The sequence below is a fragment of the Lepidochelys kempii genome, chromosome 14, assembly GCF_965140285.1.
Source record: "Lepidochelys kempii isolate rLepKem1 chromosome 14, rLepKem1.hap1, whole genome shotgun sequence".
NCBI lineage: Eukaryota > Metazoa > Chordata > Testudines > Cheloniidae > Lepidochelys > Lepidochelys kempii.
In genome coordinates, this window is record NC_136393.1 from 45,720,026 (window position 1) to 45,734,485 (window position 14,460).

Consider the following 14,460-nt stretch of genomic DNA (forward strand, 5'->3'; position numbering starts at 1 on the left):
GCTTCTGGCCTTTTTCCTGCCCAGCTCAGATTGTTTTTAGATGGGAGTTTGGGTTTTCTCCTTTCATTAGGATGTCGTTAAAATTTTTGTAAGTAACATGACCATAGAAGGAGGCTCCGAATGGGACAGGTGTAGACAGTTCAGAGGAGAAAATGGGTAAGTGTGTTCTCCTGATTCTGAATCATCTGGAACATGCTCTGGGATGTTCATTTATATGAACCTGGGGTGTCTTACAGCCCGTCCTGTATTGTGGGTTAATCTCTATTTGCTGAAGGCTGTTTGATCCCATAGTAGGATATTAGTTTTGTTTTACAGGACGTAGTGCAGATTTATTGGAGACTTCATAAGACAAAGGACCATTTGCCAGGACACTCTCTTACTTTACTTGTACCATTTTCCGACACTTTGCCATGAGATTTTAGTTTGTTTGAACAATGGATTATTATAAATCACCAGCAGCACGACCACTGATGGGGCCAGTCACACATCACCTCCGTACTGGTGCACATAACAAAATTCATTGCACACGTGGATGGGAAAAATTAGAGGGAACCCTTGGTGGGGCGTGGAGAAGGAGTTTAAAGTTACTGTAGCCTGCGTGGCTAAAACTGTAAAGGTGCTGGGCCAAAGGCCGTTATCTGGGATTTCTCTCCCTGCCCTGTCAGCAGCTCCACTCTCCAACCATTTTGAGGCGCGGCCATCATCCCAATTCCACCGTCACAATGTGTCCAGGAGGGGGCGGGGGGAGGACCGCTTAGGAATCAGAGCATCCTTGGCCTTCAGCTAGCTACAGCAGTGCCTGAACTGATGACAATTGCCCAAAGGACCACTAACGCCCACCAGAACATGTTCCCTTTCCACTAGAAAAGAATCTAGGAATTTCACTGACCAATGAACTTTGTTAATTGCAAGTGAAGACTGCCTGGTGGTATCTCAGGCCATTCCAGAGCTTGGAGTTCCGCAAACCTCTGAAAAGCCTGAAACACACCAAAACAATGTCAGTCATTTGGGCTATGCCCCCGTACGTCCAGTGCGCACACGCACTTCCACTCGGCTTGTGTGGAGCGTGCTAGCACTGAGAGACAAGGGCACATGACAATGGTAGGACAGAATCTATCCTCTTCTTTTTGCTTCGGCAGATCTTGTTTTTAGGTGAGCTGCAAACACAGAGCCTGCTGAATAGAAACAACCTACACTTGTGAAATTTTACAGCCCCTTCCCGCTCATGCCGAGGAGGATCCAACACTACACTTTCGTTTACCCATAGCCCATGGACCACACTCATCCCCCACCTACCTGCTGACAGTCCTCATGGCAAGAAGCCCACTGGAATCAGGCTGCCTTCCCTGTGTGTTAGTATTCTTAAATAGATGTAGAATTTATAAGAGTGTGTTTAGATTTTATAAGCTGCTTGTAAGATGCTGGTGCAGGCATTAATCTTGTTATAAGGGGATCTAAAGTGTCTGCTCTGTAATTGTGTAAGTCAGCAAACAGGAAAGAAACATCATCTGGTGTAAAAACCTCACTTCCTACAGAAGGAATGGCATTTTCTCTGGTGCCGGGCAAATTACCGGACATCAACTATGGTAAAATACTGGTCTCGGGAAGGCACATCAGCAGCAGATGACCCATTGGACACCATAAAACAAAAGACTCTGTTAATTGCTCTTCCTGCCCTGCCCCCAGCAACATGAGGTGAGGCTATGCAGGCAAATTTCTACTGTTAGGGGGGTCGCAAAGAAAGAGGAATAAAAAAAATCCCCTGAAAAGAAGTACTAAATTGTCTTTACGTTGCTGGACTTTGCAAGGGCAAGGTTTCTACGCAAAAGCATGGGATCCCCAGCTATACCGCCTGGGATAGCCCTAAAAGACTTGTAAAGGTTACTTATGATAGAAACTCTTCTTACTTTTTGGAACTAAAGATTGTAACTCATTCACATGTATATGCTTAATTGCTTTAACCCTGTAAATAACTCCCATTTCTTTTCCTTAGTTAATAAATCTTGCTGGATTGACTACAAGTGTTGTCTTTGGTGTAAGATCTACGGTGAAATTGACCCGGGGTAAGTGACCGGTCCTATGGGACTGGGAGTAACGTGAATATTGTTGTGATTTTGGGTATAAGGGACCATCTATCACCAAAGGAAGCTCACCTAGAGGGCAAGAAAGATGAGTGTCCAAGGAGGCTGTCTGTGATTCCATGGTTAGGCTACTGGGGCCTGAAGAGTTTAGACATAATATCTGGTTGGTGAAATCTAAGTATAGAACTCGGCTGGGGTTTGGGCCCTGTCTGCGGCAGTCTGCCCCGTGGTTGGCATTCGTGCTCGAGCTGCTGAATGACAGCTTGACACTAAGCCAAATATCCCTGCCCGGTTTTTTTTTAACTTTTCCTCATAGGATTTCTAAACCTTTCATTTGTGCTGCTCTCCTCTGGCCTCTCTCCATTTTATCCCCATCTTTCCTAAAGCTATTTCAGGGCCTGTGCATTTCTGCTCAGCTTCGATTCCATTCCCCCAAAAAAGAACCCTTTGACAGGCAGATTTTAGCAACATGCTTCTATTTCTCCCCAGGGCCAGACTCAAACGTCCAGGGCTTGGCTGTTACTCAGGTTCGGTGGCTGTAACCTGTTGCCTTGAACCCCTTGAGGTCTTGTTTATAATTTCTGGCTAGCAACAGACACTCTGTCCGACACTCACCTATCAAGAGAGCTAAAGTCTCTGGCGAATATTGTGTTTTGTTTTGCTTATCCCAAGGGAGAGCAGTTGCCGTACACTAAGTAGGGTAAGTGTCGAACGACTGTGACCATTGTGGTCAGGATGAAGGACACGGTTTGACCCCGCGGGCAGCACAAAAAAACGTTGGTAGAATCCCTCTACTCTACGAAAAGCTGTTTCTGTGGGGGGTGCTGTATCTCCAGAACCCAGAGCTATAATGACCATAATTTTGGTCACTGACCCAAAGTGTCTACATTGAAACAGTAAGCTGGCCCTCACTTAACCATCAGCTGGTACTCCAGTAGAATGGTGTGTTAGAATCCTACGCAAAGGATCCTTCTGGTTCCATGAGTGAGAAAAGGTGGAAAATACTGGAGGTGAATCATTAGCTGTGCAACAGGTCTGAACCTGGGAGTTTGGGTTTTGTTGAATACTGGGCTATGTTCCTGTGGGAGAGGAGGGCTGTCTGAATGGGACAGCCTGCATCTCCCAGAGAGGGGGGCTAATCTTCTCTGGAGACGAGCGGGAGCAGCTAGGCTCATGTTAAATTAGCAGTGACAGGGGAGGGTGCTAAGAAGGCACATGCAGTACAAATGCAACTTAGCGTGCCACAAACAAATTGAGCCCATGTGGCAAAGGATGTGAAGAGGGGGAAAGAAATCAGCTGCTTTGTACCAAACACTGGGAATCTGGGTGACAGGCAGGAAGGAGCTGGAGGTTCTCCCTGATGAGGAGAAATGTGATAGAATTGGCTTTACTGAAAATTGGTGGGAGGATCCTTATGATTGCAACATTAAAATCTCTGTTTACAACCTGTTTCGGAAAGACGGAGTGGGCATTACTTGATTTAGAGTGATTGGTAAGTCGGAACTGCAGGACCTTGAATGCATGTGGTTCAGTGTCTTTTTCTCCTTCTTTGTTTCCTATCCACCAGCTCAGCAGCAGTTGGTCTTCCCACCACCTTCTGTCTTATATCCGATCATGGCTTCCGTCCTCTTTAGTCCATTTTATTCTATGACATTCTTCACCATGTCTAGTCAACGCAGCCTCAGTCTTCCCCTATTTCTCATTGCTTGGTACTCCGGTTTGCATTGTACCCTGAGTAATGTCACAGCAATCTGGACTGTTGAACAGCTGCGTCCCCTCAATTCTCCAGCCTGGGATGCCTTTACACTGCTTCAGTCTGACGGCAGCCACTTCTGGTCTGCTGACACACGGCTTCAAGCATGCACAGTGCCTCCAGCTTATTGTAGGAGTGCTATAGCCGACTACTCCTGAATGACACTGCGGAGTAACACCACCAAATTCCTAGTCCCAGACTTGCCTCCTGGACAACACAAGCTCATATAAAGCCCGTTAATTCCTGAATAGAGAATGATACGTACAAATCATGTTATCTCAAGTGGCGTTTCCCAAACACTTCAATCCAAACACACTGGTTGAGATACAACAATAAAACAAGGTTTATTAACTCCAGAAAGGTAGATTTTAAATGATTACAAGTAACGAGGCATAAAAGTCAGAGTTGGTTACAAAGAAATACAAGGTAAAACGCAACTAATACCTAACTTAACAAGTGAAATGAATGTAAAGCAAAAAATCTCTCTCACCACATGCTTTAGCAGTCTGGCCGGCTGGAATCCTTTCAGCCAGGACCCCTCCCCCACTTCAAAGTGGTGTCTTTTCTTCAGGTGTTGTGGCTGCTGTGGACAGAAAGGGGAGATCACTTGGGGTGTCTGTTCTGACGCTTATCCATTTTTCTGCTCTTTGAGAATGAACTCTAGCTGGGGCTCAGGAGACAGAAAAAAATCTGTGGGGACGGGAACCTCCAGCTGTTTCTTAGCCAAGATATCAATTTCTCACTCGCACCCTTTTTCCTACCAAAGAATGGCCGCTTAGCCAAGTGACAGTCCATTTGATTTCACTGACACCTGGCTAAAGCATCAGTTTGCCCTATGCCTCTGAGGAACTGGTTTGTGCCTGCTTTTCTAAACTTGGAACATGTCTCAGTCACGTCATACAGTAGAATCTTATAACTTTACATAAAATGTTGCCACACATATTTTACCAGGGCAATAATGTTCAGCAAATTATGAGTTTTCAAATAATACCTCACAAGGCATACTTTGTACAAAATGTATCCGAGTCTTGTAAAAGGGGTGAACGTTAGGTTACAGACTGTCACAAGCGCCATGTGTGATTTCTGGTCCATTTTTGACCCAGTTGCAAGTTGTCTTTTTTTAATCTTCTGTAAAAGCATTATTTCTTGCCTTACACATTTTCTTACCACTTCATCTTTTATTTTCTGCAGTCTTGAAGCTCTCAATAGTCCCGTCAACCAGCTCATTTCTGCAGTCAATATCTTTTCACCCATTAGCTTTCCTCGTACTCCAACTCCACAAGGTATGCAGGGCCAAAAACATTTTAATATAAAAATCAGCACATATGAGAGAACTGTTGAGCCGATACTTTCTGTACGGGTCAGAATGTTGGTGCATGGCTCAATGTGCTAACTTACAAAGCCCAGGAGAAGATCCTAGTGTGGGTCTGTGATAGGCCATTGAATCAAACTAGAGGAGTTACTCCATAAGCACCTGTCTGTAATTTCTGGAAAGAAAAATTGTGTTGATTATGGATTACTCCAGTTTGGGAGACATATGCTGGAGGTTTCATGTAGCCGGGGTAAAACATCATGAGATTGTCTAAAAATTATAAATGGCAGTTTTCTAAAACAAAAGATATTGCCCCTCAAATGAGGTAATTATTTTGGACCTCACGATAGATAATCACTGGACTGGAAGTAGGTGATTGCCTAGGGATCAGTGATCATGACCTGATTACATTCAATATGGGCAAACAAAGGTTAGTCCCAACCAGTAACATGTATATGCTTGGTGCTTCAAAAGGAGAAATTTCCCAAAGCTAAGGAAAATTATGAGCAAAATTGACTGGGAAGAAAAAATTGGACAGAAAAAATGTGATTGAAAATGGGGATTTTTGTAAGAAGAGTTATTAGATGGCAACAGCATAAACAAACAAACAAAAATCCAACATGATTCTACAGTTGAGAAAGAGGACAACTTTGACTAAAAGCCCATCCTGGTTCCATGGTGAAGTAAAGGCAGCAATTAGAAATGAAAAAGCAACACAGAATGAAGGGAAAAAAGAGGAAATAGATAGCAATTGATATGCATTAGAAATTGTGAAGTGTAGAAAATTGATATGGGAAGCTAAAGACATCAGGGAATAACCCATGGATGGCAGGGCTGAGGGCAGTAAGAAGGAGTTGGTAAAGTGTATTAGGAACAAAAGAAATCCTAACAATGGTATAGGCCCATTACTATCTGGAGATAGTAAAATTGTTAATAGGGATGCAAAAATGGCAGAAGTGTTTTTAATAAAGATTTCTGTTCTGTGTTTGGAAAGAAACAGGATGATGTGCTTGTATCACATGAAGATGAAGAAATACTTTTCAGTCCATTAGTAACTAAGGAGGATGTTCAACAACATTTACTAAGGAATAACATTTTCCCATCAGCTAGCCCTGAATAACTTCCACCTCACAGCTCTAAAAGAGTTTTCTGAGGAGAACTCTGCCCCAAAGATATTAATTTTTAAAAAATCGTGGAATAACAGGGACATTCCTGAAGAATTCCAGAAAGGCAAGTGGGATGACCTGGATAACTATAGGCCACTTATCCTGATATCAATCCTGGGTAAAATAATGGAAAAGGTAGTTTGGGATATAATTAATACTTAATTAAAGAATAGGACCATAATTAATGCCAGGCAATATGCTTTATAGAAAATAGGTCTTGTCAAACAAATCTGATTTCATTCTTTGAGGAGATTAAACATTTGGTTGATAAAGATAACTGGGTAGATGGAATACACTTAAGACTTTTTTGAGGCATTTTACTGCATCACATTCTGGTTAAAAAAATAGCAATATCAATAAAGCACACATTAAATGGATTGAGAACTGGCTAAATGACAGATCTCAGAAAGTAGCCTTCTTATATGAGCACGTTAGTTACAAAAGTTTTAACATCATCCTAACGAAAGGAGAAAACTCAAATTCCCATCTGCAAACAACCTGAGCTGGGCAGGAAGAAGCCCACAAGCTGCTTTTCCCATAGATGGAATCCTGGAATTAAGTTCAGAACGATCGCACAGTATCGAGGATTCACTGAAACTCCCCTCCAAGTCCGCAACATTTTCATCAAAAACAACGAGGAGTCCTTTTGTTAGTCTGTAAGGTGCCACAAGGACTCCTCGTTATTCTGGCTGACACAGACTAACACGGCTACCCCTCTGGAACCTGTCAACATTTTCATCAGCAGCCCTCACAAGTCTGACTTAGCATGAAAGAAGTCAAAGATATGTTCAAGGCAATTGGATTTATTTTTTAAGACACTATGGCCAGTCCTAGGGATGGAATTGATAGAATTTCTCTCCTGTGTGGAGTCTCCAATTTCAATTCCACTTGAAGCATCTTCCATGTTAAAGATATTTAAGAGGTCTATTCTCTATATGGGTTTGCTGATGCCTGATACAAGCAGACCCCAGCTGAAGCTTCTCCCATATTCAAGGTTTCTCTCCCATGTGGATTCTCTGATGTCGGATATAGGTTGATCTCCAACTGAAACTTTTCCCACAGTCGAGGCATTTATAGGGTCTCTCTCCTGTATGGATTCTCTGATGTTTACAAAGGGCTGAGTTGTTAATAAACCATTTCCCACAGTCCAGGCACTTATACGATCTCTCTCCTGTATGAGTTCTTTGATGTGAAATCAGATTTGAGCTCCAGCTGAATCTTTTCCCGCACTTAAGGCATTTATAGGGTTTCTCTCCTGTGTGCGTTCTCTCATGTGAAATAAGAACTGAGCTCAGAACAAAGCTTCTCCCACAGTCCAGACATTTATAGGATTTCTCACCCATGTGGGATCTCTCATGCCTAATAAGATCTGCGCTCTGAATGAAGTTTTTCACACAGTACATACATTTATAGGGTTTTTCACCTCTGTCGGTACTCTCATGCCTAATAAGATGCGAACCCTGATTGAAACCTTTCCCACAGTCAAAGCATTTATAGGGTTTCTCTCCCGTGTGGATCCTCTGGTGGGAAATAAGGTTTGTGGTCTGATTGAAACCTTTTGCACAGACAAGGCACTTGTAGGGTTTCTCTCCAGTGTGGATCCTCTGATGGGAAATAAGATGTGACCTCTGAATGAAGCTTTTCCCACACTTGGTGCATGTGTATTTTCTCTCTTTTATGGGCATTCTCTGCTGGGCTGTGGTTTCCTTGAGGTCCTTGCAATCTCCACCATCATTTATGGGTTCACACGATTTCTTCCCTGGGTCATACCCCAGCAGCCTCTCTGACCTGTGCTGATTTCCATTGGTTTTTCCTCGTTTGTGATTCTCATAAAAATTCCCCTCAGATCTTCCCAATACCATTCCCTGCAGACCCACATCCTCACCACCTTCCTGCTCTGGATTCTCCTTCTCATTCACCATCCCAATACCCTTTGGAATACAGAGAGAGAATCCAGACAGGAGTCATCCCCTGTGCCAGGGAAGAAAGGAACGAAAGGAGAACAGCAAAGAGGGGAAACACAACATGGTAACTGCTGGGGAGACTGAGAAAGGGAACATTTACTAACCCCTCTCTAATTTTTTCCTTTTGTGAAGTGGGTCCCTGGTGCACCATGATCCATTAGAACTGGGATATTCCTCCTCATCCTCCAAGCATGGAGGCTCCTCTTTCTTTTAAACCCTCTCTCTTCCTCTAATTTCACAGTGTACTGCACCAGGTATAACAACGGCCTCACAGGGTGAAGCCAGAAACAGAAGTTTTAAAAATAATGAATTAGTACAGACAGGACAATCTGATGCTTGTCACCTCTTTGTGTTTCCGACTCCCCTCTCCTGTGGCTGAGGGAGTGATCCCCTGCTTGGTAGATGGGACAAGCACTAGTGTCTGACAATAGCAATGTGGCCATGGCAGCACAGGCTGTGGCTCGGATTAGCCACCTGAGTACAATCCTGCCCTGCCCCTGGGCACATATTCTGGTGGTTAGCCCAATATGCTACAAATGCCGCTCTTTTCAGGCGCTAGCTCGAGCAGAACTAGTGCATGTAAATCTACCTGAGCTGGGAATCCCACCTCCCAGATGCCGTGTGGATGTAACCTAAGTGACCAGGGAAGAACCTGAGCAGAAGCTAAACTGGCCACATCACGGTCCCCTCCAGCTTCCAATAACCAAGGTGACAGGACTCCCTTACCCAGCGAGGTCACCGTCTTGTAGTTCTCCTGCATGACGTCCCTGTAGAGGGCTCTCTGAGTGGGGTCCAGCAGCGCCCCCTGCCCCTGGGTGAAATACACAGCCACCTCCTCGAAGGTCACCGGCCCCTGAAACAACAAGAGTCCCCCACTCAGCACCTGCTGCCCCAGCCACAATCCCACTAGTCATGGTCGAGGAGAGCGGATAAAATGGAAGCTTGGGGCGGGGAAGAGTAACAGAATCCCACCCCCAACCTGCTCAGAGCAGCCGGGAAGCTTCAGAAGTGGAGAAAGAGAGAGTTCCTTGTCCCTCTCAGCCGGTGGAGGAGGGCAGGGTCATCTCATTTATCACACACCTACTAGCCAGAGGCTGATACAGGAGGCAGAGCCCTCGAGCAGGGTCCAAGGACAGGAATCCCAACCCCTTCCCCATTCCCAGCAGCTGGGGGTGAGGGGACGGGGCCTTTCCCCTGGGCCTCTCCCCTGGGCCTCACTGGTATGTGCCCCCTTCAAATTCCAGAGCAGCGTCGGGCTAGTGGGTTCAGGCTCTAGCACTGGGAGTCTGGTCCGTTTTCCCAGCCCTGCCCAGGGGGTTTCTTTCCCATTCCAGAAATGGAGGAATTTCCATCCCCACAAAGGGCCTGTTCTGAACATTATGCCACAGACTGAACATGTCCCAGCAGGTTTGCCCCACTCTGTCACCACCTCCCTGACCCTGTGTATTTCCTGCTCCAGCCTTTCTAACACAAACCCACCAGCAGCCCCCTGAAACTCCCCTCTCTGAAAGGGTTTCCCATCCCCCAGCAGGATGTGTTGTAGTCACTGGGGTTCTGGCAGTCCTACCCCAATGGGGAGCTCCATTTTCAGAAAGCAAGTGAAAATTCACACAAAGTTACAACCACCGACAACAACAAATGTTTCTAGGAAAAGATACACAAAGGAGACAGACTGGGTCAGCCCACACAGAAAGGTCAAAATAGACATGAGAGGAGTGGATCTGAAACCTGGATCTCCTAAAACCCAGGTGAGGGCTCTACCAGAGGGCTGAAGATAATCTCACTCTTTCTCGCCCAATGCATATGTATTTATTCATACATGGTGGAACAGCTTTAACGGGAGAGACTGAGGCCTGGTCTACACTACAGAGTTAGATCGACGTGAGGTGCTGACATTGAGCTAACTCTGTGAGCATCTACACTGAAATGTTGCTCCCACCGATGTAGGTCGCCCAGTATATGGAGTTAATAACTCCACCTCCATGAAAGGGGCATCTCTCAGGTCAATGTATTTAGGTTAATGCAGTGTTCATGCAGACACTGCTTTGCTTACATCACCTGCTGCTGCCTTCGTCAGCCTGAGCCCTGCCGCGCGGGGCTAACAGCTGCAGTGCCTGTGTGGGACTGACAGCCGGAGCCCCACTGCCCAGGGAGTGCTCCAGCACCACCGACAGAAGGAGTGTAATGTGGACGTGAAAAGCCGGTTTAATTACTGCGGTAGCTGTAGGTCGACCTAATTTAAGTCGATTTAATTTTGTAGTGTAGACATGCCCTCGGAGAGACGTACCCTGGAAAACCCCATAGTTTTATGCATCAAATTCCAGGAGAGGGTTCTCAGCTGAGAATGACCAAGCAGAGATAGCCACCTAAGTCCCTTTGGGGGGTGGGGCATCTGACTCGCTCCTCTCTTCAGCATTTTAGGACAAGAAGCAATGGGTTTAAATTGCAGCAAGGGAGGTTTAGGTTGGACATTAGGAAAAACTTCCTGTCAGGGTGGTTAAGCACTGGAATAAATTACCCAGGGAGGTTGTGGAATCTCCATCGTTGGAGATTTTTAAGAGTAGGTTAGGCAAACACCTGTCAGGGATGGTCTAGATAATACATAGTCCTGCCCCGAGTGCAGGGGATTGGACTAGATGACCGTTCGAGGTCCCTTCCAGTCCTACGATTCTATGATTTTCTATTGGCTAGCTCAGGCACTCCCCAGTCAGCATGCTGTGTTTTGTAGATCCCGTTTTTAGGTGCTTAGCTCTACCCAGGAATAATAGAGGGAGCCTGGGAGCCAAACTCAGGTTGTGGTTCCCACTGTGATTCAAGGCACCTAAACCTTAGGTGCTGCTACGCTGATCATTGTAATACCTAAGTCCCTTTGTACATGTAGCCCTGGGTGATTTTCCCATCACTCTCTGGGAGACACTAGTCCCCTAGATGAGGGAGGCTCCTTAAATATGTAGGAAACAATTTGCGTCTCAGATATCAGGGGGAAAGTTGATCACTGGGGAGTTTAATTCCCCATCCACCCAATCTCCATTTGGTGTCATGGATTTTTAAGGCCAGAAGGGGAAGAGACCATTGAATTTAGAAAGTCTAGTCTGACCTCCTGAACAACACAAGCCACAGCAATTCATCCAGTTACTCCTGCACCGAGTAGTTCCTTGTGTTTGACTCAGACGCCTCTACCAGAAATCCACCCAGTGCTGACCTCAAGAGATGGAAAATCTACCACTTCTCGTGATAGATTTTCCCAATGGTCAATCAGCCTAATTTTCAATTTGAATTTCATCTGGTTTTCAGCCATTCTTCTTCTTTCTGCCTGGCTCTGCTAGATTCAAGAAGCTTTTAGAACCCGATATTTCTTTTTGTAATCAAATCAATGACCCATGGCAATATTTCCCCTCCAAAACTGAGGAAATCTTATATATCCCTAAATCACACTGTAAGAAGTTCTCAAGCAGCATATTTCTTACTTTGTCTAGCTGTATATTTTGATTATTATTAATGGAAATACAGTAAAAGCTGTGTTGTCCGGCACTTTTATCAACCAGCAAGCTCTATTAACTGGCATTTCTGATCTCTCCCAATACAAATCTTCAATCTAGTAACCGGGTCAAGTATACTGCCCAGGAGGTTATGCAATTGCACATTTTGCATTCTGTTTTTATGCCAAAGAGGCAGAAGACAAGTCAGCAAGAGGATATCAGGGATTTATTCAAAAAAGCAGCTTCCAGGGTGTGTCATAACAGATTCAGCCCAATCTCCTACACCTTCTACGTCTACAATGATAATTGATGTCGATGATGATGACCTTGAGGCACTGCAAGATCCTGAAGTGCCTTCTGAATCATCCCAGAAAGATTAAATTCTGTTCAGTATCGTTTTAGTGTTGTGTATTTTTAGTGATCTGGGTGTAGGCCATGCGCTGCCCAGAGTGATAGGCAGTGTCATTAGATAACCTGCTGTATAGAAAACTTTCTCTGTATACACCTACGTGCTTCAAGAAACCGACCACTCTGCAGTGCAGTACCATGACTGGATTGTTGAGTACCTGTCTACTGTTTTATACGGTATTCGTTTTATTGTATTCTAATTCTTTGAAAATTAGTATTCCGTGGGTAAGTATTACTCCCAGTGAACGGGAATATTTGATTAACCGGCACCCCCCATTCCCCCAACATGCCGGATAATAAAGCCCTTATTGTACTTTCTCATCCGTTTGTGTGTGTAAGGTGAAACTGGTCTTTACCCCCTAAAATCTCATCCTTCCAAGCCTAGGTATGTAGAAGAGAAACAAAATCTGAGCAGACTGATCTCACTGTAACCCCCCCACACGACACCAAGAGCAGGTCATTCAGGCTGCCTGGCACACGTGTGAGACAGTGTGAGCAGGTCACACTCGGGGCTCTTCAGGAGAACAGGATCCTGCCCCCTTTCAGAGCAGGTGTCTCTGACGGAGCAAACAGGGCCCCAGCAGCCGTTCAGGGCTGGGGAGATTCACCCACCGCTGGGGCACGAAGGGGCCTGTCTCAGGGGAGGGAGGGGCTCTGAGTTTTGTAACGGGGTTACAATAAATCCCCCCCCCCCCGACTCCATTTCAGTCTCATTTCTCTCCCCTCCCCTCCCCGACAACCCAGCCCCAGGGACACAACAGGGAACCCCCCTGGGGCCCGCCCATGCCCCCCCCCGGCCGCTCTCCCCCCTGCCCGAACCCCGCGCTGGCCCCGGGCGCAGATCCTGGGCAGAGCCCGGGCAGCGACTCGCCGCTGGGGCCGCAGCTCCGGTCCCTCCGCCGGGCGCTTCCCAGCCAGGGAGCAGCTTCCCGGGGCGGCGGGAGCTGGGGCTGCGGGGCCGCTTGTGCAGAGTCACTGTCCTGCCCGGCCCCGGCCCCGGCCCTTTCCCCGGGTCCCCCCATCACCTGCGGGCTCCGGCTCGGGGGCTGGTGCGGGCCGAGCCCGGGGCGGAGCGGAGCGGGGGGTTAGCGCCGGTCTCTCCCCGCACAGACCCCGCCGGGGAGCAGCAGCGGCTCGGCCCGGCCCCCGGCTCGCAATGGAGGAGCTGACCCAGGAAGATAAACAGAGCCCGAGCGTGGGCAGGCTCCTAGGAAGGGAGGATGCTCAGTACCAGCTGCTGAAGCTGCTGCCGGGACTCTGCCCGCCCTTGGCATGACACTGAGTCTCCCTGCTGTTCCCAGGGGCTAAGAGGGGGCAATCGGAGGGGAGGAAGGGGCAGAATCTCTGCAGGGGGAGAACTGACTGCCCAGGAGGGTCAGGCAGCTGGCAGCAGGGGGAGGAGAGGGGCCCAGGGGCAAAATCAGGGATGGTGGCGGGGGTAGGAGCCAGGGGGGTTAAGAATGGGGCAGATGCTCTGCCAGATGGTGGCAGAGGGGAGACGCCAGAGATAAGGAGGGGCGGAAGGGATGAAAGTCACCCCAGATAGGCTGAGCCAGCAGGAGTGGTTGCAAAAATAAGGTGTTGTGGGTCAAAGGGGCTTCTTCCCTCCCTTTGCAGAAGGGTACATCTCAGCCCCCTCTTCCCAGGGCTGTGTTCTTGAAGGCCCAGGGCATCCCATTGCCTAGCCAATAGGATGTATTGAGCTGCTAAAGGAGACTTGAGTCAGTGGAATATTTACCACCTTCCTCTTTATAACAACTTTTTCCCTACTTGAAGAATGTTATCATGTCCCCTCTCAGACTTCTCTTCTCCAGACTAAACAAACCCACTTTTTTCAATCTTCCTCACAGGTCACGGTTTTCTAGCCCTCTAACCATTTTTGTTGCTCTCCTCTGGACTTTGTCCAATTTGTCCACTTCTTTCCTGAAGTGTGGCGCCCAGAACTGGACATAGTACTCCACCTGAAGCCTTATCAGTGCTGAGTAGAGTGGAAGAATGACTTCTTGTGTCTTGCTTATAACACTCCTGCTAACACTCCTCTGACACTAATCACCCTTGTATTCACACCCTACACACTATTGTAATAATCTTTGTACAAGCATTTGAAAAAAATAGCTCACTGATCATTAATAATCATGCATCATGTATGTATGTGGTGGGTATTAAGAGTTATGGACATATGCTGGAATGTTAATTAAAAAGTCTTCAAACCAGGTATGCAGGGGGAGTTGATAAATAGGTCTATCCTAAAGAAAGGCATGTGTGTTCACCTCAATTTACATATAGCTATCACATAG

The 14,460-nt window shown here is 46.6% G+C and overlaps 2 protein-coding genes and 1 long non-coding RNA gene across 3 annotated transcripts in view; 1 reads left to right on the plus strand and 2 right to left on the minus strand.

The window, feature by feature from the left end:
- LOC144929104 (uncharacterized) overlaps nucleotides 1-14,460 on the plus strand; it is a 31,022-nt gene that overhangs the window by 1,859 nt on the left and 14,703 nt on the right. The window lies entirely within an intron of this gene.
- Nucleotides 4,178-13,343, minus strand: LOC140897934 (uncharacterized). Its single transcript, XR_012154880.1, has 3 exons — nucleotides 13,189-13,343; nucleotides 9,003-9,129; nucleotides 4,178-4,414 (listed from the first exon to the last, which is right to left on the minus strand). It is a non-coding gene; the product is annotated as an uncharacterized LOC140897934 (long non-coding RNA).
- Nucleotides 4,431-8,992, minus strand: LOC140897913 (uncharacterized). Its single transcript, XM_073311191.1, has one exon. It carries the CDS (start codon nucleotides 8,232-8,234, stop codon nucleotides 7,302-7,304), a length of 933 nt encoding a protein of 310 aa, XP_073167292.1. The 5' UTR covers nucleotides 8,235-8,992; the 3' UTR covers nucleotides 4,431-7,301.